Here is a 22914-nt window from a genome sequence, read left to right on the forward strand (position 1 = left end):
TGCTGTTTTCTCACCAGCGCTGTAATGAGATCACTAACATCTTGAGTCGGCCTCCATTATAGCCGCCAAACAACAGGCCTCCAGATGAAAGGTGAATGCTCCCGGGTTCCTGCTGACTGCTTTAATAGCACAGCGTCCTGTGAAAGCTTCCCGGGCCGTCGCTCATATTAGCGGCGAAGCGCGGCGTTCAATGGGACGATGCCTTTTGGCTTTTGTCATGAGATGATTAAGGGTTTCGTTGTTGTTGAGCACAAGGCACTAGAATCCACTCTGCTGGGCTCGTTGTCTGAGTGGACGGGGCTTTTTTTTTTGATGGAAACACCTCTCGGGGATCTTTCAGGTGAGCTCTGCTTCCGCGGCGTCTCGCGTGGACACGTCCTTCAGAGCGTCTCCAGTGCTTTGTATTCACTCTGAGGACACTTCAACCTGTCATCACGCCCACAATGATACGGACAAACGCCGCGCAGGTGAAGCACATTTGTAATTCATTTATGAACCACAGGGGGGCACAGGGTTCTCACATGGGCGATATTTACCATTTTTTCTTGTGCATTTGCCCTACAATGGATTGGTGACCTGTGACCCCGCCCTCCACCCTATGCCCCACCCCTCCCCTTTGGAAATGTTGGTAGAATTTTGGAATTCTAAGTAGATTTTGGAATTATAAGAAGATTTTGGAACTTTAAGTAGAATTTTGAAGTCTTTTTAACTGATCTACAGTCGGACGATGTCAGCTTTGATTCTTGTGTCGGACGTCACGCTCATGACTCTTCAGTGAGGACACTCTCTGACCAATCAGCCTGTCGATGTCACGTTTCAGTGTCGACTCTCGTCAGAGCAGATACTAAAAAAAACACCAGGAACGATCACTGATGGAAAAGTAAAAAAGAAAAGTGAGTCCTTGTTGTTTTCACGTCCAGTCAAATGTATTCATTCATTCATTTCTCCTACCATCAGAGCAGAGATTGAGGTAAAGACAGTGAACATGTTTCTGTTGTGATCACATGACCGTGCAGAGAATGTGCTTTTTTTGTCAGCAATCAATCAATGCAGGTCCTTTCAATCACGAGAGCTTTAGACTTTGGGATTAGTTTTGTCGACTTAAGAAGCTCACTACCTCTGTACCCACCATCTGCACCCCTGCACCCTCACACACACACACACACACACACACACACAGAGAACACGGACACTACCAGCCTTTTCACTCGCTCCTAACAAGGCGGCTCCAAAGCATCGGCCCACTCCAAGTAATTAAATCAATCCCTTTGTGTTTCCCCCCCAATATTCTCCTTCAGTGGGCGACTGCCCAAGATCTGATTATGTCTCTTCATGCATATTCAGCTCGCAGCGACGACATCACAAAATCTAAAACAACCTCTTAGTTTTTACACAAGCGGCCCCCCCATTTTAAAACTTGTACATACAGTATATTTATATATATACATGTGTGTGTATATATATATATATATATATGTGTACATATACTTTCCCAGAATCCACTCTCTGCTCCGGCAGGAAAATGCGGCGGCGACTCACTGACACTTTTTAACAGAAGATGAGGAGAAGTTAGGGGTCGCCGCCTGAAAGACAAATTGGATTAGCAAGTATTGGATTAAAGGTAAAACGGAGGGATAACAAACAAGAAAAGCTGCCTGTGATCACAGGGTTTAATATATTTCTTTTCCTCTCGCCCTCCCCCCTCTTTCTTTCTTTCTTTCTTTCTTTCTTTTGGAGTAAAGATCCCAGGCTTAAGACGGGCTTATTAAAACTGGGATTAATTTGTAATGCTCCCGCTAACCCTCAGGGTCAACCAGAGATTTGTTATCTAAAGCAAACAGGGAATAAAATTTACTCTAACAACACAACGAGAGCTTTTTAAATCCATGTCTGCGAGGCTTCTGCCAGGTTTTGGCTTTATTTATTTGAGCGGGTGAAGACGCCGCTCTGAGGACCACGAGGACGAGGGTAAATATGAGGCTAATTGCAGCAAATTGTTGTGATTACGGAGCTGTTTGGTGTCAAAATGAGCAGATCATTTATCAACATTTATGCACATTTAATCACGTGATGTGTGTGTTTACAGTGAGGGAAAATCGACCAAATATATGCACAAGAAGAAAATCTGCATCAATTATTAACCATTGGTCGCACTGATTTCTAAAAATCTTAGAAAAACCCTTATCGTCAACCTTGATTCAAGATTTTTGATACCTTTACAAAAAAGGTCGACTCAGTCTGGTATCAGTCATGTGTTTTCACTTTGGAATTATAAGTAGATTTTGGAATTATACGTAGATTTTGGAATTATAAGTAGAATTTGGAATATAAGTAGATTTTGGAATATAAGTAGATTTTGGAATTCTAAGTAGAATTTTGAAGTCTACAGTTGGACGTTGTTGGTTTTAATTCTTGTGTCGGACGTCACACTCGTGAGTCTTCAGTGACGACACTTTCTGACCCATCAGTGATGACATTTTAGCATTGGCTCAGCTCGTTTGGAACCTCGTCAGAGCAGGTGCTAAAAGAAAAACGGCATTAGACAATAAAAACCTTGTTGTTTTCACGTCCAGTAAAATGTATTGATTTACTGTGAACGTGGACTTGTTTTATGTTAGCACTGACAGAAACAAATTTACTCATCTTCCTTTGTTTAGAAAATGAAATGTAATCAGTGAGAATGAGAGCGGTTCTCTCTCATTAGACCTTATCTTTTTAACGTAGCGCTGCCTCAGATTGGGATCTTAATCTTATTTGGTTATGGAGGCTTTGTTCCTCTGGACCTTTGGGGATAAAAAAATAAAGAAATAATCAATGGCTTGTTGTCAGTGATGCCTCTTGGAGTTCGTTCCTCGAGGTCGATCATCGACCGTCGGCGTTCTCTTCGAGAATAGCTTCAGTCTTTGTTTCCCGTTGTTCGCATTTCTTCACCAGGCACAGTTTTCTCTTAAAGGGACAAACTAATAACGCGAAAACGCACCAAAAACTGCGAGACTGTGTTTTAGTGTGAACGAACAGAAACTGAGACGTTTTATTTTGAAAATTGCAGGATTGTGTTTCAGTGTGGACGAACAGAAACTGAGACATTTTATTTTGAAAACTGTGAGATTGCGTATTACTGTGGACAAACAGAAACTGAGACATTTTATTTTGAAAATTTAGGGATTTTGTTTCAGTGTGGACGAACAGAAACTGAGGCGTTATATTTTGAAAATTTAGGGATTTTGTTTCAGTGTGGACGAACAGAAACTGAGGCGTTTTATTTTGAAAACTGTGAGATTGCGTATTAGTGTGGACAAACAGAAACTGAGACGTTTTATTTTGAAAATGTAGGGATTTTGTTTCAGTGTGGACGAACAGAAACTGAGGCGTTATATTTTGAAAGCTGCGAAATGGTGCTTCTGTGTGGACCAGCAGAAACGTTTACCTTCACGACAAAACCCACAGCTTAATAATAATACATTTTATTTTATTTTATTCCTACAAGACTTGTTGACCTCAACAATAAGAGAAGGAGGAAAAGGGCGAGTCATCGCCTCGTCAGAAAACACGGTCGATGTCTCTCGCGTTAGCATTTTTCCGTTGGTAATCCTGCACAAATTACCCTCGTGCTGCAGTATGTGTATCAGCTGTTTGCACTGGATTAATGCGAGTCACTGGCGGCAAGTGTTCAAATCAATGTTTATTTATGGTTTTTCTTTAAGTGTTTAAAGATTAAGTCATTAACATATTGATGAAGTTTTTCGAAAGTTGCCCAGGAAGAGAAGAGTCGGAGCTGAAAAAGAGGCGTCTTATCGATGTGACAGTGCAGGTTGTTTTAAGTGTGGTTGTATGAGGTTTGCGATGAGAAGCAGTCTGAGACACAGAGACTCAGTCTCAACCAAAATATCCAGTCAGGACAAAAAGGAAAAGGATTTTAGCCACTTAATAATAGACTCAGCTAATAAAGACTGTGATCTCATATCTTCACAACATGTTCACATCTTTATCTCACCGTTAGACAGACTTCTTCCAACAGGTAACTGAAGTTTGTACTCTATGGACTTTGGTGTGGGAGAGTGAGTGGTTTACAAACTTCAGTTTCCTGTTGGAAGATGTCTGTCTAACAGTGAGATAAAGACGTGAACTACACCTCAGAAAAAGAAATGAACAAATCCTTGAGATATATTAATTTAAATAAATCCACACATTAAATATCATATTTGAAGAAGGAGATTTTTGTTGTGTTCTCCGTGGGATGAGGTGAAGCACACACATTGATTTTTGTCATTCAGCAGCAAGTGACCTGCTGCAGGTAATCCCCCTCCTCACCTGATAACCTGATCCATAATAAATCAATTCTAATTAGTTTTATGTGGACGACTTTCCTCCCTCGTCTCGTCATCCGGACTTGTTTTCAGCCGACAGTCATCTGCACACCTGCTATCAGTTAATCTCCTGATTATTAAGTGCAGATTATTGACAGCGTGGAAGCGCTGATGTCGCAGCGCAGCCTCTCGTATCAAGGACGTTCAGGTTTGGTTTCCTCCATACGACGTCCTGTCCAACTCCTCCTCCTCAATTTGACAAGAAAACGTCTTTCTGTTAACAATTCATTCGTACAGCACTGAAGAACCATCGGGTTGTTTGTTATTGTGGATGACCTTTAATGCAGACTTTTATTTTGAAAATTGAGGGATTGTGTTTCAGTGTGGACGAACAGAAACTGTGACTTTTATTTTGAAAAGTGTGAGATTGTGTTTTAGTGTGGACAAACAAAAACTATGACTTTTATTTTGAAAACTGCGAGACTGTGTTTTAGTGTGGACAAACAGAAACTATGACTTTTATTTTGAAAACTGGAAGATTGTGTTCCACTGTGGACGAACAGATACTATGACTTTTACTTTGAAAGCTGCGAGATTGTGTTTTAGTGTGGACAAACAAAAATTGACTTTTATTTTGAAAACTGTGAGATTGTGTTTTAGTGTGGACAAACAAAAACTATGATTTTTATTTTGAAAACTGTGAGATTGTGTTTTAGTGTGGAAGAACAGAAACTATGACTTTTATTTTTAAAACTGTCAGATTGTGTTTTAGTGTGGACAAACAAAAACTATGGCTTTTATTTTGAAAATTATGAGATTGTGTTTTAGTGTGGAAGAACAGAAACTATGACTTATTTTTAAAACTGTGAGATTGTGTTTTAGTGTGGACAAACATAAACTATGGCTTTTATTTTGAAAACTGCAAGATTGTGTTTTAGTGTGGACAAACAAAAACTATGGCTTTTATTTTGAAAACTGCAAGATTGTGTTTTAGTGTGGATGAACAAAAACTATGACTTTTTGTTAAAAACTGCGAGATTGTGTTGCAGTGTTGACAAACAGGAACTAAGACCTTTATTTTGAAAGCCACAGAGACTTTGTGTGTGTGTGTTGGTGTGTGTGTGTGTGTGTGTGTGTACATTCCTGTATGTAGTCTGTCTCATGGTAACCTGGTGCACATTGTTAGATAAATCTGAATGAGCGCTGGCTGAGCAACTTTTAAGATGATCGCCTGGGGGGGGATCCCCACACACACACACACACACACACAAACACACAAACAGTCACACACACACACCTCTGTGTTTCAGCGGGTGATGGGTACTGGATTGGGTCAGTTGGTTTTGTTTGTGGCTCTGGAGTCTGATCTCCACCCCCCCACCCCCTTTATTGTTTGCCTTCTTAATGAGAGGGGCGGGACCACAGGGCCTGTGATTGACAGCTGCACTCTTCACTGCACTCCACTACAAACAGCATATCTCAGTATAGTGATCTACTGACGATGCTGTGAGCGCCCCCTGTGCTGAGAACCAGCCACAAACATGGAGTCTACGATGTCTTCAGGACACGTTCACGTCTTTATCTCACTGTTACACAGACTTTTCAACAGGAAACTGAAGTTTGTACCACTCACTCTCCCACACACAAGTCCATATAGAAAATCAGTGATTTTAACTCGCAGGGACACAGGAGCTGCTGGTCTACTGCTGCCTCGTGTGGTCACTTTGTGTCACTGAGGTAAATCCAAACAAAGGAACTCCGAATTCATTCAAATAGGACATTTGAAGTCAGTGATGGAGGCAGCAGTGGATCAACAGCTCCTGTGTGCTGTGATGTTAAAATCATTGATTTTCTCTCTGGACTTTGGTGTGGGAGAGTGAGTGAAAACCTGGTATTTACAGTATGTGTCATGAACATATGAGCAGCCTCTTCACACCCACACACACCCACATCCACACACACACACACACCAATCTCTAGCTGCCTGATCCCTGGATTTAGAGGCTTAGTATTAAGAAAATACTTGTGCAATTTGTGGGATTAGTTTCTCCACCACTCACACACACACACATATCTTGACACATGTGATCGACCTTTGACCTCGTTACCACAAAGATTGATTTATTTACTTTCCTTCCTTGTATTATTTATTTCCCAGATTACTTATTTTTATTTTTGGAATTTGAAATAAATAAATAAAAATAATAAAAAAAAATCTATAATCTATATAATCTATAATCTGATTTTGCTCACTTAAAAAACTGATATATAAACTTATTTCTCTCCTGTTTTTACTGAAGTGAGGAATATTTTAAAATGTTTTATTGTAGCCATTTTAATCATTATTTCCTCTTCCTTCTCTTCCTCCTCCTCCTATTCTTCCTTGTTTTTCTTCTCTTCCTCCTCCTCCTGATTTCCCTTCTTTTCCTCATCTTCTTCATCCTCTTCCTCACCCTCCTTTTCCTTCTCCTCTTCTTCTTCTTTCTTGTCTGACCGAACTTTTCCTGCTCACGTGTCACGTGGTCCGCTCACCTCTGGAGAAGTGGGCGGTCTCTTTGCGGAGCTGGAGCTCGCCTGCTGGTTGGCTCCTCCTCCTCCGTGGCCTCTGGGCGCTGTGATTGGCTGACAGGAGCCGGAGCTCGTCCTGCGGTTTTTTTTGTCACTCATAATAACACACATACACACACACACACGAGCTCGAGGCCTCAGAGAGAAAGAGAGAGAGAGACACACACACACACGGAGAGAGAGAGAAAACTGAAAACGTCTTATTTTGAAAGACTTTCATCCATGTGGATATTTGTCATCTCTGGATTTCATTTCACTGGATTTCTATTTTTAAATTCTTCACAAGGTGAGACTTGACTTTAGTTTTGTTTGTTTTTGTCTTTATCTGTTGTTCTTTTATTTTATTCCCTGTCTTTATCTAAATCTAAAAATTTAGAATTGTATTTCATTTTATTTATAAAAAACAACCTGTATTTTCCCTTTTGTTTCCTGGAGCTGTTGTTTGTGTTTTAATCTTAATCTTAAACTCTTTTGCACAATGTTTCGTGTAAAGGGAAAAGGAAACAAGAAATTAAGGATTTCATACCATAGTTTAAGTTTCTGTGGGTTAAATTTTATTTATTACTTTAAAAGTTGTTTTTCCAACACAGAAGTCTTATTTATTTTGTTCTATTATATTAATTAAATATCCTGTTGTTAATGATTGAAATGTTATAATGTTCCTTTATTTCTGAGTCAAAACAACATTTTTTTAAAAAAGAAGAAGAATTCTCGGCGCAGTTTATTGAATTTCCTGCAGCTGCTGATAAGAAAAGCTTATTGTCTCGTGCAGATCTAATCTAAATTCTAATGGAGTTCATTTGCACACAGTTTTTTTCCTTCACGTTTTCACTCCTGTGGTTATGGAAATGTGCGTAAATGCGGGTTTCTTTTTTTTATCAGGTGCCGTGAACGCCTCACAGGAGGCCGCGGCGGCTCCTGCTCAACATGAACAAATAAAAAGATTAAGATAAAATAACAACGTCGTCACGTTCAATCACCGATTTCTAACGTTGGTTTATATTTGTAATGTTTATTATTTTAGTTCCACTGTTAAAATCCTGCGTCACAATCATCATTTTCTTTTTTTTTTGGCGTCAAGTTCAGCAAAAACGTGTGTTCTGGATTTAATTCATTCGAATATTTTAAATTCAAGGCTCATGTTGTGACATTTTTAATTGAATAAAACGTTACATTTATGAAGAGTTTAAGTTTAAAAACGAAGGCAACGACTCACTGGAATAAATAGAAACGTGTAAATTAAAGATAAAAAAATAAAAGACGAAAACATCGAGTAAAACGGAGGATTTTAGAGGAAAAATATCGAATAAATACAAATATGAAGGTAAATGAGCAGTGACACGCGTCACTCGTGGGATTTAAGTTATTACATTACAATACATGTCATTTGGCAGACGCTTTTATCCACATTTAAACATTTGGGTACAAACAAAAGCTAGAAGTAAGTACTTCAAGTAAGCAAAACTATAAAGTGCTAGTCATAAGTGCGGTGTACAAGTAAGTGTTTTTTATTATTATTATTTAAGTGAAAACATTAACGAAGAAAAATAATGACATTAATACTTAATGTGTGAAATAATTAAATAAACATAAACCATAATACATTTTAAACTGTTGGAATTAATTTTAAATAATTTCATACAGATGTTATTTACAATACAGAGCTGTGTGTGTGTGTGTGTGCGCGCGCGCATGTCACATTCCAGCAGTGAGAAAAGCCCCCATTGATTTAAATGTATCAGTGAATTTAAACATTATAATAAAAATATATAATATAATAATATAAAAAAAATTGACTATTTTATTTTAAATTTCCTTAAAAAAATTAATAAACAAATAAAACACGTGGTAAATTTAAAAAAAATCTAAGAAAAAAAATCCAATAAAACTAGTTAATCTTGAAGAAAATCCTTGTTTTATATAATTATAAAAAATATATCAGAGATTTTTAATCATTTTTATTATTATGTATATTTAAAAAATACATAATAATAAACTTTCTTTCTTTTGATTATTTACATTTAAATGTGTTCACTAATAAGAACATTTTTCTTTAAAAAAAAAAAAAATATAAAAATATAGATTAGACTTTTCCAGTGTGGACATAAGCATGGAGTACATTTAAAATTAAATAAACCAATTTATTAAACCAACTTTGACATTTAAATATGACACAAATTTTATAGAACTCCAAAAGAAACAACCACGTACATCCGATATATACATTTATTATTATTTTATGATGTATGAGGTTGTTATTTTTGTAATTTTATAAACATTTTGTCATATTTAAATGTCAATGTTTAAAAAGCAAGATTTTTTCTCCCCATAAAACAAAATAAGGAAAAATATGGAACCAAAAAACCTTTAATAAAAACGTTGAACATAAGAAAGAAAATTGACTTTGTTTTTTAATAATTTTACCTTAAAAAAGTTTTCTCTTACATGAGACAATTTAAAAAAAAAAACTTTAAAAACTTTAAAAAATAAATATTAATATTTAGAATAAAAACTTAGAATCAAAAGACGAAACTTATGTTAAAAAATGTATAGGAGAAAAACTTCACAATCACAAATAAAGCCAGAAGAATTGTTGTTTTAGGTTTTTTAAGGAAAAAAACTATAATTAATTAAAAAAGTTTTCTCTTGCGTGAGATGACTTGAAAAGAATAAAACTTTAATATTAGAATTAAAAACTCCAACAAAGAATCATAAAATTAAAAAACAAAACTTAAGTGTGTTACAGTTAGACTTAGTCATTAATGGTTAAAGTTCGGGTTAGTGGTTCTGGTTAAGGTTAGTGAGGACATTTTGTCCTCATGTCCTCATGTCCTGTCATAATTTAAAATGGCCGTTCATGGGTTAACTGCTGCGTTCCACTTACCTTGGAAGTCGGATGTTTCAGTCACTGAAGTCGTCGTCGCTGCGTGACGTGTCACTAAGTCGGAACACGGAAACAAACTTTCCCCGGGCTAACCACTGTTACCGTTAGCAGTCGATAACATTGCCGCTGTATGAGGTATTTTTTGCGAAAAACAAACACCGTACGTAGCAATGTGAACAAATCCATTAATATTTTGATATTATTAAAATGATAAATGACAATGAAACCCTTAAAATTCTTCCTCTGACCAAAGCAATAAACTCTAAAGTTAAGTTTAAGTTTTAAGAGGATTAGGAGTCAATGGAATTTTTTTTGAAGTTTTTCTTTATTAAACATTTTTTTGGGATTAAAGTGATTATTTTTATACAGATGAGGATTAGACAGAGGATTGTATTTTGTTATATTTATTATTGTTATTATTGCAGTGTGTGTGTGTGTGTGTGAGAGAGAGAGGATGACAAGGATGACACTGGGGATTGATTTTTTATCCAAAAAAAATCTTAGCATAAGCTAATCTTGTATTTAAGTGTTTACTTAAGTGTCCACTCATTTAATATCCGTGTCAACAAAAAAAATGATTGTAAATGATTGAAATAACAACATAAATGAAGTTCAATTAGATTTAAAAAAAGTTGTTCTTTAAATTAAAGCACAGGTTTTTCAAAAGAATTCATGAAAAAAAATCATAAATAAATCAAATGTTTTTTGAAATATTTTATAGTAAAGGAAATAGAGGGTTTGTATTTTTTATTACTTTTTGTTCTAAATTAATAGATGTATCTAAATGACGAAAAAGGAGAATGGTGTGTTTAAAGAAAGAAAAGGAGTGTGTGAGTTAGAGATGTTTGTAAAATAAAGAAAAGATAATACAATGTTAAATGTGAAATAAATTCCTTTATAGCTGAAGTCATTTATTCATTTATTTCTATTTTTAAAAGTAAAAAAGAAAGTGTCTGCAGAAGATCAACAAGTCAACGTTACTGTAATCTGACTTAATCTCAGAGTGAAGGAAAAGGGAAAACGGAATGTGTGAACATCAGTCACTGTTTTTGTTTTTGTTTAATTTTATTTATTTAGTGTTTTTTTTACTCAGGCCTATCTTTAAACTTCAGCCATAATTATGAATGAAGTTCATAATTTTAACGGTTAAATACTGTTATTTCCTGCCACTTCTGACCGAAGTTTAATACGTTAATTATGTATTTTGACTGTCGTCCATGATAGAACTGCGTCATTCCGCATCAATACCGCGTTTCTCATAATAATCATAATAATCTCACAATAAAAGACAGCATTTTTTTATCTTATTATCACAAATAAAGCCTGTAAAGTTTGACGGGACAGAAAAAAAAGTTTATTTCAATTAGTTTTTTTCTTATGAAATTAACTTAAAAGAATTGTGTGTATGATTGGTATTTTCTTATGCTGTAATAATCCAGCAAATAATCCTGTAATAATCCGTGTTTGTGTGCAGACGGTGACCGGGACATCAGCGGCAGCTGCGGCCGCTCGTGTCGCTCCTCACTGCGGACTCTTCCTCCTCCTCTTCGCCGTTTTCCCGCGCTGTGAGCATGATGTCATACCTCAAACAGGGTCCGTACGGGATCAACGGACTGGGCCTGAGCGGAGCCGCCATGGACCTGCTGCACCCGTCAGTGGGTTTCCCCGGTACCGACCCGCCATCCACACACACACGCACACGCACACACACACTATATGTAGAACTACATTTACATATAAATGCATTACGTGCAGAGAAAACACGTTCGCGCGTGCTATGTTAAACAAGACATTTCAACAACATGAAAAATAATTGATTATAATAATTTAAAACTATATATTGATGAAAACCAACATTTTAACCTTAACCAAAATGCATTTTTACATTCACAAAAAAAACTGTTAAAAAAATATGACATAAAAAGTCAAATGGAAAACTTTAAGGTAAGAATAAGAAAAGTAACATTAGAAAAAAAACAAAAAAAAAACATGTTAACTTTTAACAAAACAACTTTAAATAAAAAAAAGTTTAACATTTCTCTACATGAGACAATTTTAAAAGAATGAAACTCACCATTAACAGAAAAAATACAAAGTTTGACATAAGGAAAAAGAGTTTAAAAAACAACTTTAAAAACATATATAGATTATATATATATAAAAAACATATGTTGTGAGGAAAAACTTAAAATCACGACTAAAACCTTAAACAATAATGTAAACTGTGAAGAGAAAGAAAAAATTCTATTTTATTTCAACATTTTTGGAATTGTGTCGTTCATTGTTGTTTTTTTAGAAAAACAAAGTTTCTACAGAAACAGTTTATTAAATCTTTTGTTTGTTTGTTTGTTAGCGAATCCTCGTAAGCAGCGCCGGGAGCGAACGACATTCACGCGGACTCAACTCGACATCCTGGAGTCTCTGTTCGCAAAGACGCGATATCCCGACATTTTCATGAGGGAGGAGGTGGCGCTAAAGATCAACCTGCCCGAGTCCAGAGTCCAGGTGTGTGTGCGAGAATCAAAGATTGCTGTTAATGCTAATTAGCAGTGTCAGCTAACAAATGTAGTGTTATTCATGCTAAATAGCAATGTCAGCTAACAGATATAGCATCTCAGTTAGTGCGTAAGTGAATGAACTTTTTGTTAGGCTGTCATTTACGCTAAGTAGCGATGTCAGCTAACAAACATAGCAACGCAAAACTTCTCACATGTTAGCTGCTGTTTATACTAACTAGTGATGTCAGCTAATATATGTAGCACCTTCACTGAGTGAGTTAGTGAGTGAGTAAAAGTTTTGTTTGGCTATCATTCATGCTAACTAGCAAGGTCAGCTAACAAACATGAAACCTCTGGCATGGTTGCTGCTGTTTATGCTAATAGCAATGTCAGCTAAAAAATGTAGCATCCTCACTAAGTGAGTGAGTGAGTTATTCATTAAGAAGGTTATGCCCATTGTGTTTCGTTTTTGTAACCTGACCGGTTAAAGGGACAGAAATAAATTCCTCTGACCTTTGACCTCTGCTCTGTGTTCAGGTGTGGTTTAAGAACCGACGAGCCAAATGTCGGCAGCAGCAGCAGAGTAGCAACAGCAGCAGCAGCAGCAAAGTCAAAGCCATGAAGAAGAAGTCGTCTCCGACCAGAGAGAGCACGGGCTCAGAGAGCAGCGGCCAGTTCACGCCCCCGGCGGCCGTGACTAGCTCCGCCTCCTCAGCTCAGTCCTCCTCTTCCTCATCCTCTTCCTCAGTCTCCTCCGGCCTCATCAGCACATCCACCTCCGTCACCGCCCCGGTGTCGTCCATCTGGAGCCCCGCACCCATCTCCCCGGCCCCGGCCCCCGCCGTGCTGCCCGACCCCGCCGCCCCCACCAGTGCCTCCTGCATGCAGCGCTCCATGTCGTCCTCGGCCACCGGGGGGGCGCCGTCCTACCCAGTGTCCTATGGGCAAACGGCGGCAGCGGCGTATGGTCAGAGCTACCCGGCCTCCGCGACCTCAGGCTCCTACTTTGGCGGCGTGGAGTGTGGCTCGTATCTGGCGCCCATGCACTCGCACCACCACCCACACCACCCGCACCAGCTCAGCCCCATGACCGGCAGCTCCATGTCCGGACACCCGCACCACCACATCAGCCAGGCTTCAGGACACCACCCCCATCACCACCACCACCACCCGCCGCACCACCACCAGGCGTACAGTGCGCCGGGCCTCACCTTCAACTCCACGGACTGCCTGGATTACAAAGAGCAGACGGCGGCGGCGGCAGCGGCCGCGTCCGCCTGGAAACTCAACTTCAACACTGCCTCCGACTGTTTGGACTACAAAGACCAGGCATCGTGGCGTTTCCAAGTGCTGTGACATCCTGTTTCTCTTCTTCTGAGGAAACTAACAGTAGAGTTGTTGGGGGTTTTTTTGTGTTTTTTTTAAAAAAGGTTATTTGAGCCAAAACGTAGCGTGACGTCACCTGGGATTATTTTTCTAATCCAGAATTTGAGGGAAACGATGACTAGTTCTGGATATTTAAAGCGTGCCTGTGTGTGCGACTGACACTTGGTCAGCTCTGAGATCACAGTGCACGCCCCCTGCTGGCCTCCTGTGTCGACAACCAGTCTCCAGTTTCCTCAGTGAAGACATGGCTACCAGCAGAGCCGCTTCACTAAAAACTCACGGAATAAAAACTTTGTCAGATGAAGTCTGTGATTTTTGTAAACCACTCACTCTCCCACACCAAAGTCCATAGAAAAGAATCAGTGATTTTAGCTGGCGGGGACAGAGGAGCTGTTGGTCTGCTGCTGCCTCGTGTGGTCACTTTGTGTCACTGAGATTAATCTGAAAGAAGAATTTCAAATGCAGAATTTTACATAATAAGACATTTGAATTTAGTGATGGAGGCAGCAGTGGATCAACAACTCCCATGTGCTGTGATGTTAAAATCGTTGTTTTTCTCTTTGGTGTGAGAGAGTGAGCGGTTCATGAAGTGACACCAACTTTGCGTTTCAAGGCTGGATCTCAAGTCTACGATATATCGAGAACATGTTCACGTCTTTATCTCACTGTTAGACAGACTTTCCAACAGGAAACTGAAGTTTGTAAATCCGCTCACTCTCCCACACCAAAGTCCATAGAGAAAATCAACGTTTTTACATCACAGCACACAAGAGTTTTTGCTCCCACTGCTGCCCCTTTACCCCTATAAAACAATGCTGCTGTGATTTTTCACCTCTTACTCAGACGGTCGCGGTGCGGCTGTGGGTGTGTTGTTCTGCAGACTTTACCGCAGCACTTGTTTTGTTTTGTTTTTTTTACAGTGAAAGTTTTTTTTTTGCTCAATGCTCTTGGCAGGAAGAGAGAATATAAAGAAAAATGTGAATATGATGTCAGTATTCTGCTGAACCCTGAAAAGATGTACATGTTTGTGTCTTTATAATAAAGACTTGTTTAAAACATGAGGCGTCCATTTAAGGCAAAGTTTGTGAATTCTGCAGCAAACACCCCATAGAGAAAATCAGCAATTCCCTCCCCTCACAGGGACACAGAAGCTGCTGGTCTACTGCTGCCTCGTGTGGTCACTTTGAGATAAATATGAACAAATTATTTTAAACACTGGAGTCACAAAAACGTTCATATGAATGAATTAACGGAGGCAGCAGTGGATTAACAACTGCTGTGTGCTGTGATGTTAAAATCACTGATTTTCTCTGTGGCCTTTGGTGCAGGTAGAGTGAGTGAAAAGCTACAAATATGTTCTGAAACTATCCCTTTAAATGACCACTTCGAGACACGTTCACACAAATATGAGTCCATCACAGCAGTCGTTTGTGGCCCATTGTTTTGCTCAAAGACACACTGACAGGAATTGAACCACAGACCTGACATTAAACCTGGATTGCTCAAATAAAAAAAAAATGTAAAGTGAAAGTGTGTGTGTGTAAATTATCTTTCTAAAATCAATCAGCTGTTCAAACGCGCCACCATTTCCAGAACACGGCAGTGGTTTGAACGTTAGCTACGGGGTCCCGGAGGGCATTCTGAGCAGCGTGAGCAAACATGTACGCTGACGCCCCCGATGTTTGTTTGCACGTGTCGACACGAAAGTACAACTCATTTAATCCACGGAAAAAAGACAAATCACGATTTTAATTAAGTGCCGTCCCCCACGTCCCCACAGCAGCAGCTGCACAAACATTTGTGTGTGCCTACCATTCATAGCTGCTGTTTATGCTAACTAGCAATGTCAGCTAATAAATGTAGCATCTGAGTGAGTAAGTGAGTGAGTGAGTGAGTGAGTGAATCAAAGACTTCTTTGGCTGTCATTTATGCTACCTAGCAATGTCAGCTAACAAACAGCAACATACAACATTTAGTATGTTAGCTGTTATTTACACTAACTAGCAATGTCAGCTAACAAACATACACAACACAACATTTGGCTTGTTAGCTGCCATTAATGCCATCTAGCGATGTCAGCTTACAAACTTAGCAACATGCAACTTCTGGTATGTTAATAGCTATTTATGCTAACTAGTTACATCAGCTAACACACTCAGCACCAGGCAACCCCTGGTATTTTAGCTGCTGTTTATGCTAATTGGTGATGCCAACTAACAAATGTACAACTTCTGGCTTGATAGCTGTCATTAACGCTAAATAGTACTCTTCAGCTAACAAACATAGCAAGATACAACATTTAGTATGTTAGCTGTTGTTTATGCTAACTAGCTTGCAAACATAGAAACATATAACATTTGGCTTATTGGCTGCCATTAATGCTGTCTAGCAATGTCCGCTAACAAACTTAGCAACATGCAACTTCTGATATGTTAATTGCTGTTTATGCTAACAAGTGACATCAGCTAACAAACTGAGCAACAGGCAACATCTGATATTTTAGCAGCCATTAATGCATTTCCTGTTTTATTTTGAAAGTGCTGGGTTGAAATTTTACTTCCTGTCTGTTTCCTGTCACACCTGTGTCTTGCCTCTCGTTGGTTTTTCTGGCTCCCCGTGTGTTTGTCTCCTCCTGGACTCTGTAAGTCACGTTTAAATTTTAATTTGTGTCAAATCCACAGATTAATAATTTCACTTTTGATTGAAACCTGTGTGGAAAACAGCAAAGAGTTTAAAAATGTGTCAAGAAATTTCACAGAAAATCTCTTGATTTTCTTTCTTTTTTTTTGCAAAGTGAATTTGGTTTCAAACATATTAAGCCGCAAGGTCAACTTTAGCTGTTTGTGTTGCCATGGATTCGCATGTTATATAAACTCATTTTGCTGTTTAGTTAAAACTGAAAGATTTACGTACACTCTGAAACAGTTTTAAAGTTAAATATTTTAGTGTTTAGGAGTCACGTACACTCTAAAGTAGTTCTAAAATGAACTCTTTTAGTATTAAAGTACAATTAAGAGTTCATACACTCAAACAGTAGTGGTAAAATGAACTATATTGGTGGGTAAGTGAAACTGAAAGCGTTACGAAAACTAGTGTTTAAGTAAAACTAAAAGAGTTACGAATTAAAGTAAGAGTTGCATACACTCAAACAATAGTGTTTAAGTAAAACTAAAAGAGTTACGTACACTCAAACAGTTTTAAAGTTAAATATTTTAGTGTTTCGGAGTTACGTACACTCTGAATTAGTTCTAAAATGAACTATTTCCATCTCTGCGTACATTATCATGTGGAAATCCGTTTTAGAGCCACGGGTAAACAGATTACGACCAGTGAGGGATTAGGAATTGCCTCGCTGCCGGCCTCGCTAATTCCGAGCACAGACTGTCAACAGCGCTGACATGTCCGGGGCTCCGCCTCCTGCACAAAATGGCTCTACGGCTGCCAACGCGCACACACACACTGACATGAATATTCCTCTCACGTCAACGTTTGTCTTCAAAGGGACAGATTAGATTCTGTACGAGACAAAGTCCAGAGTCTTTGATGTGATTTTTGGTTCAGATTCCAGAAACTTCTGAGGGAAAAAGAGTGGAAAGAAAAGTTTGTGTTTTTTAAACTTTAACACTTTGAGCTCAAATACCTAAGTATTTGTCTCATTTGTGCATTTTTCTTTTGTTTCGTCCAATTTTTTAAGTCCATTTATTAGATTTATTTTATTGTCGCCAGTTTTACTCGTTTCTCTTTGAAAATCGTTCAAAACATAAAACGACATTAATCAACATCATTTCATAATAAATAATGCAAGAAACCTTTCTTCAATTATTATTAATTATATCCGGTAAAATGTTCTGTACATTATTTCTTTATATCAGTGTAAACTCATGCGGTCAGCATGTCTGTATTTATTTAATTCACTATTTATTTATATTTAACTAATTAAAAGAGTTTCATACACTTTGAAATGGTTTTAAAATGAACTATTTGGGTATTGTATGTAAAATTAAGAGTTACATACTATTTAAAATAGTTTTAAAGATAAATATTTTAGTGTTTAAGTAAAACTAAAAGAGTTACGTACACTCAAATTTCTCCTCTCTATTGAAGTAAAATGACCTCGGGATGAAAGTCAGTGCTTCCTGTGGGGCTGAAGAAAGTTATTGATATCAAAATTTTCCGTTGTAATTCAGAGGGTGAAACGGTCACATCGCTGTTTTGAATTTACAGAAGCGCTCGCTTGATCCCCCCCTCGTTTGAGAGATCGATGAAATTTATGTGGCAAACGCAAACGGAAAATTCACCACGTTGTCACTGAACGCACCAGCGTGTGTGTGTTTTTCTGTGTGTGTGTGTGTGAGTGGCTCTCGTTTCGGAGGCCGCCGCAGCTGAAGCGAAGCCTCTCCTTGAAACAAACGCCGACGGGGGGACACTCTTTGTCGGGGGCCGCGGCTAAGCCTAATCTAATGATTCAGATGACTGGGGGCTGTACTTAGCCTGATAGCCAGTGGCTAACTTCAAACACGCCGCAGCGGGTGGAAGTTTCCCAGGGATTAACACTTAAAGAAGCAGCCAAGTGGGGGGGAGGGGGGGCCAGAGAATAAGAAGGGCAGGGAATCCCCATTAAGTCGAGCCATGGAGTGGCACAGAGGAATGTGTTTCAGCGCTAATGGAAAAGTAGTGTCAAAAAAAATCCAAAACGTTTGATCTGCGGCTTCTGATGACAACAAAAAACCAAAAACAACACAACGCCGCTGGCGATTTAATCCCACCTCCTGTGGAATCTGACGAGTTCGGACTCTAAATATTCAACAAAGGCATCAAGTTCCGATACGGTCGGGTATCATTTGAATTGAATCAATACTGATACTGATACTAGTCAGTACTGCGTATGGATCCCTTCACTTATCGATACTCTTATTGATACGGACATTTAAACTAATTGTTTACCAAGGTACTGAGCGCCCCCTATAGTCAGGGTGGGGAATTTTTATAGAGCAAGGGAAGGGAACACACAAGTGATGCAAGGAAACCTTTGAAAGAGACCACGACAGTTTTGTAAGAGAACAAAGGTTTTGCACAATTTTTGCTAAAGTATTGCAAAAGTACAGCTAAAGTATTGTGAAAGTAAAGCTGAAGTATTGCGAAAGTACAGCTAAAGTATTCTGAAAGTAAAGCTAACGTATTGTGAAAGTAAAGCTAAAGTATTGTGAAAGTAAAGCTGAAGTATTGCGAAAGTACAGCTAAAGTATTGTGAAAGTAAAGCTAAAGTATTGTGAAAGAAAGCTAAAAGTATTGTGAAAGTAAAGCTTAAGTATTGTGAAAGTAAAGCTAAAGTATTCTGAAAGTAAAGCTAAAGTTTTGTGAAAGTAAAGCTGAAGTATTGTAAAGCTGAAGTATTGTGAAAGTAAAGCTAAAGTATTGTGAAAGTAAAGCTAAAGTATTGTGAAGTAAAGCTAAAGTATTCTGAAAGTAAAGCTTAAATATTGTGAAAGTAAAGCTAAAGTATTGTGAAAGTAAAGCTAAAGTATTGTGAAAGTAAAGCTAAAGTATTGTGAAGTAAAGCTAAAGTAAAGTAAAGCTTAAATATTGCTGAAGTAAAGCTAAAGTATTGTGAAAGTAAAGCTGAAGTATAGTAAAGTATTGTGAAAGTAAAGCTAAAGTATTGCGAAAGTAAAGCTAAAGTATTGTGAAAGTAAAGCTAAAGTAGTGTGAAAGTAAAGCTAAAGTATTCTGAAAGTAAAGCTAAAGTATTGCAAAAGTAAAGCTAAAGTATTGCAAAAGTAAAGCTAAAGTATTGCGAGGGAACACAAAAGTTTTGCAAAGGTTTCGCGCAGGAACACAAAAGTTTTGCGTGGGAACGCAAAGGTTTTATTAAGGGAGGGAACGGCTTCTTTTTCGCAAAGGTTTGACATGTGGAACGTCTAAAATAACGCTAACACTGCCTCGATCTTTTTGCCGGTACCTGGTTAGGGTGTGCGTTTCTCGCGAGACCCGAGACTTCGTGAGACCTCCTGACTCTCTGAGGAATCTCCTGGTCCCGACAGTAGGTGGAAGTGGACACAGCTTCCCATTTTAACCATCACAATGACTCTGAATATGTTAAATTAGGCTAAAAAATCCTGCATAATTCTGCTTTAAACCATAGCGATTGTTAGCTTAATTCAAGGTGGTTGTGTTTTCATCAGCGTTGGTTTACCTCTAAGTGTTTCCTCCGGATCGCGACTTCCTGTCTGAATTTTTTTGTGCGATGGGTGAAACTTTAACCCTTTTTTGCTTGATTTTCTGACCCATTTGCGTTTACTCTGCAGACGTTTAATTGAAGTTTCCTCACAGAGGATTTTCACTCTTCGTGGCAGACTTAGCTTCAGCGACGTGTCGCTGCTTGTGCTCGGGCGCTCGTTGTCTGAGGCGCCCTCCGGTGTTGCTGACGCGGCTTTGACTGACAGGTGGCACCGACACGAGAAACCCGGGATTAGAGTCGGCCGAGCGTAAACAAACAGTGAGAGCTGGAGGTCAAACGCAGGTAAAAAACAAACCTGAATCTTAAAAAGACACCGAATCGTTCACCTACAGCGATCAACACCACGCCCACTTTTTCACTCACATTTCTCACTTGCTTTGTTTTTATAAGTTAACTTTATTTAGCAAAACATACAAATCACAAAGTCACAATGAACTAACGAGAGAGTTGATTATCGACAATAATACAACCGCTCATACTTGTACAAATATAAACATATTATATACTGCATATATATATATATGCTACATTTATATTTAAATTAATATGTAAGGGATGCAATTTTTTCAGAGCAAGTGAAGAGAACGCAAAAGTTTTGTGAAGGAAATGCAAAAGTACTGTGAGGGAACGCAAAAAATTAGCGAGGAATCACAAAAGTATCGCAAGGGAACGCAAATGTATTGCAAGAAAAATTCAATCACAAGAAAAATTTCCCACCCTGACACCAGGGGGCTCCACATCAAGGATAGACATTTGACAACTGACTACATTTTTGTGTTTAAATCCCAAATTTTCCCATCAAAATAAAAGCAAATTTAACAACAACATAATAATAATATCAGACTTGTTGAAAGATCTATTCTGGCCTTTCATTAAGTTTCTATGAATTTTGTTCCCCCTTTTGTGTGTGTGTGTGTGTGTGGGGGTTCTGTTTTGTCTTCTTTAAAGTGGTCGTAGAAGTGTTAATAATTTGACCCTTTTCAAAAGTGTCTCTTAAGTGAAGGGGATGAACGGGTGGTTGGGGGGGTCGTTTGAAGAGTGACCCTCCCCTCTTGTTTTCTTCTCTCTTTTCTTCTCGTCCTCCCCTGTTGTCTTCTTCTCCTTCTTCTTCTTCTTCTTCTTCATCCTCTTTCATGCTCCGCAGCTTCAGCTCCTCCTTTTCAATCTGCTCGGCTCAGTGATCGACTCTCACAAGACAAACCAACTGGAACTGTTGCTTCTTTAGTGTGTGTGTGTGTGTGTGCGTGTGTGTGTGTGTGTATGTTGAATGTGTGTGGGGGTTTTTTAACTCACAAAATATCAGTCACTCTGTGTTGTTGTTGTTGTTGTTTGTTTACAGTCAGATCCACTGTCTCCTTGGAGACGATCATGTCACAAAGCTTCCTGTTCACAAGATTGGTGAAAAGTACTGCGAGGAAACGCAAAAGTACTGCGAGGAAAAGCAAAAGTACTGCGAGGAAATGCAAAAGTATTGTGAGGAAACGCAAAAGTACTGCGAAGAAACACAAGTACTATGAGGAAGCGCAGACAGCGCCTCACTGTGTTTCCTCCGCTCATCTGCAGACGGTGAAGCAGCAGCAGTCGTTCTGTCGTCGGGTTCCAAAAATTGAATGAAGTCAGTCTGGAGAGAATCGGATTCTGTTTTCCCTCTGGACCAGATCCTGTCCCCCCTCCTGAAGTGGAGAAGGACAGAAGAGAGACGGGGGAGTGAGCATTAGAGGGAGGGGTGAGGACAGGCCACACCTGTCCCTCTCAAACGCAGACCCTGTGTTGTCGCGGCAGCTGCGGACGGGCAGGGTCTCCGCGTCCCCACGTCTCCAGACCCTGGACCGCGTCTTCTCCGCGCCACGCCGGATTATTTATCTTCACGGGAAGCAACACCTGGCCGAGCCCCCGCTCAGCTGGACGGTAACCGCCGCTGACTGACATCAATGGAGGCTCAGAAATCTCCTAGCAACCGCAGCTGGCGCCATAATGGAAGAGGAAAATAACGTGCAGCGCCGCACGGCATGCTGGGTAACGGAAATAAGAGACGGCGCCACATCTTTGGGACTTTGAGCTGCGAGGAAACAAAAGAGACATTTTCAGAAAGTGTGGACATCTTCAGAAAGTGTGGACATCTTCAGAATGTGAGGACATTTTCAGAACGTGAGGGACATTTTCAGAACGTGAGGACATTTTCAGAATGTGAGGACGAAGGACAGAACGACATCTTCAGAAAGTGAGGACATTTTCAGAACGTGAGGACATCTTCAGAAAGTGAGGACATTTTTCAGAACGTGAGGACACATCTTCAGAGAAAGTGAGGACATTTCAGATTACAGAATGTGAGGACATCTTCAGAAGAGAGTGAGGACATTTTCATGTGCTTTGAGGGACATTTTCAGAATGTGAGGACATCTTCAGACGTGAGGACATTTTGAAAGTGAGGACATTTTCAGAGCGTGAGGACATTCCAGTGAGGGGCATTTCAGGCGTGGGGACATCTTCAGAACATGAGGACATTTTCAGAACGTGAGGACATTTTCAGAACGTGAGGGACATTTTCAGAAAGTGAGGGACATCTTCAGAACGTGAGGGACATCTTCAGAACGTGAGGGACATCTTCAGAAAGCGAGGGACATTTCCCCGGCGTGCCGCGGCTCTGCTTATCAGTGAGGGCTAAGAATTAAGACCACGTAGAAAAACCAAATAAAAAAAGCTGCGAGAGTTGAGGGTAAAATTGGCTTAGCGTCAGATCGTAACGTCAACAATGGGAACATGTATCGCAGCTGGGAGCGACTGAAGTCTGCGATCTTTTCTCGTGAACACAAGCGTTTGGTTTTTCACCAAAGCTCCGACATAAACTGCTCACTTGATTTCACACCCGGGATCTGAGGAGCGACAACAGACACTTTAATTAGAGGAAGATGATGCAGAGGAGGACGGAGACAGAGGGGGAGAAGGAGGGTGATAACAAATCCCCCACACACACACACACACACACACAGAAAAGCCAAATATAATAATATTCACATCTTATTATATTATTTT

At 39.2% G+C, this 22914-nt stretch overlaps 1 protein-coding gene across 1 annotated transcript; it reads left to right on the top strand.

Annotated features, from left to right (window-relative positions):
- Nucleotides 1-7036: 7036 nt before the first annotated feature.
- Nucleotides 7037-14168, top strand: LOC122770481 (homeobox protein OTX1 B-like). Its single transcript, XM_044027361.1, has 4 exons — nucleotides 7037-7161; nucleotides 11234-11427; nucleotides 12113-12264; nucleotides 12795-14168. The coding sequence occupies exons 2-4, from the start codon at nucleotides 11331-11333 to the stop codon at nucleotides 13611-13613; spliced, it is 1068 nt and encodes a 355-aa protein (XP_043883296.1). The 5' UTR covers nucleotides 7037-7161; nucleotides 11234-11330; the 3' UTR covers nucleotides 13614-14168.
- Nucleotides 14169-22914: the final 8746 nt, after the last annotated feature.

The sequence above is a fragment of the Solea senegalensis genome, linkage group LG6 (genome assembly GCF_019176455.1).
Source record: "Solea senegalensis isolate Sse05_10M linkage group LG6, IFAPA_SoseM_1, whole genome shotgun sequence".
Lineage (NCBI taxonomy): Eukaryota > Metazoa > Chordata > Actinopteri > Pleuronectiformes > Soleidae > Solea > Solea senegalensis.

What these genes read in the sequence shown, in the direction of transcription:
- LOC122770481 (XM_044027361.1), top strand. Translation starts at nt 11,331, where the DNA reads ATGATGTCATACCTCAAACAGGGTCCGTACGGGATCAACGGACTGGGC. An exon ending in CCCGTCAGTGGGTTTCCCCG is followed by an intron (nt 11,428 to 12,112) that starts GTACCGACCCGC and finishes TTTGTTTGTTAG; the next exon opens with CGAATCCTCGTAAGCAGCGC. An exon ending in TGCCCGAGTCCAGAGTCCAG is followed by an intron (nt 12,265 to 12,794) that starts GTGTGTGTGCGA and finishes CTCTGTGTTCAG; the next exon opens with GTGTGGTTTAAGAACCGACG.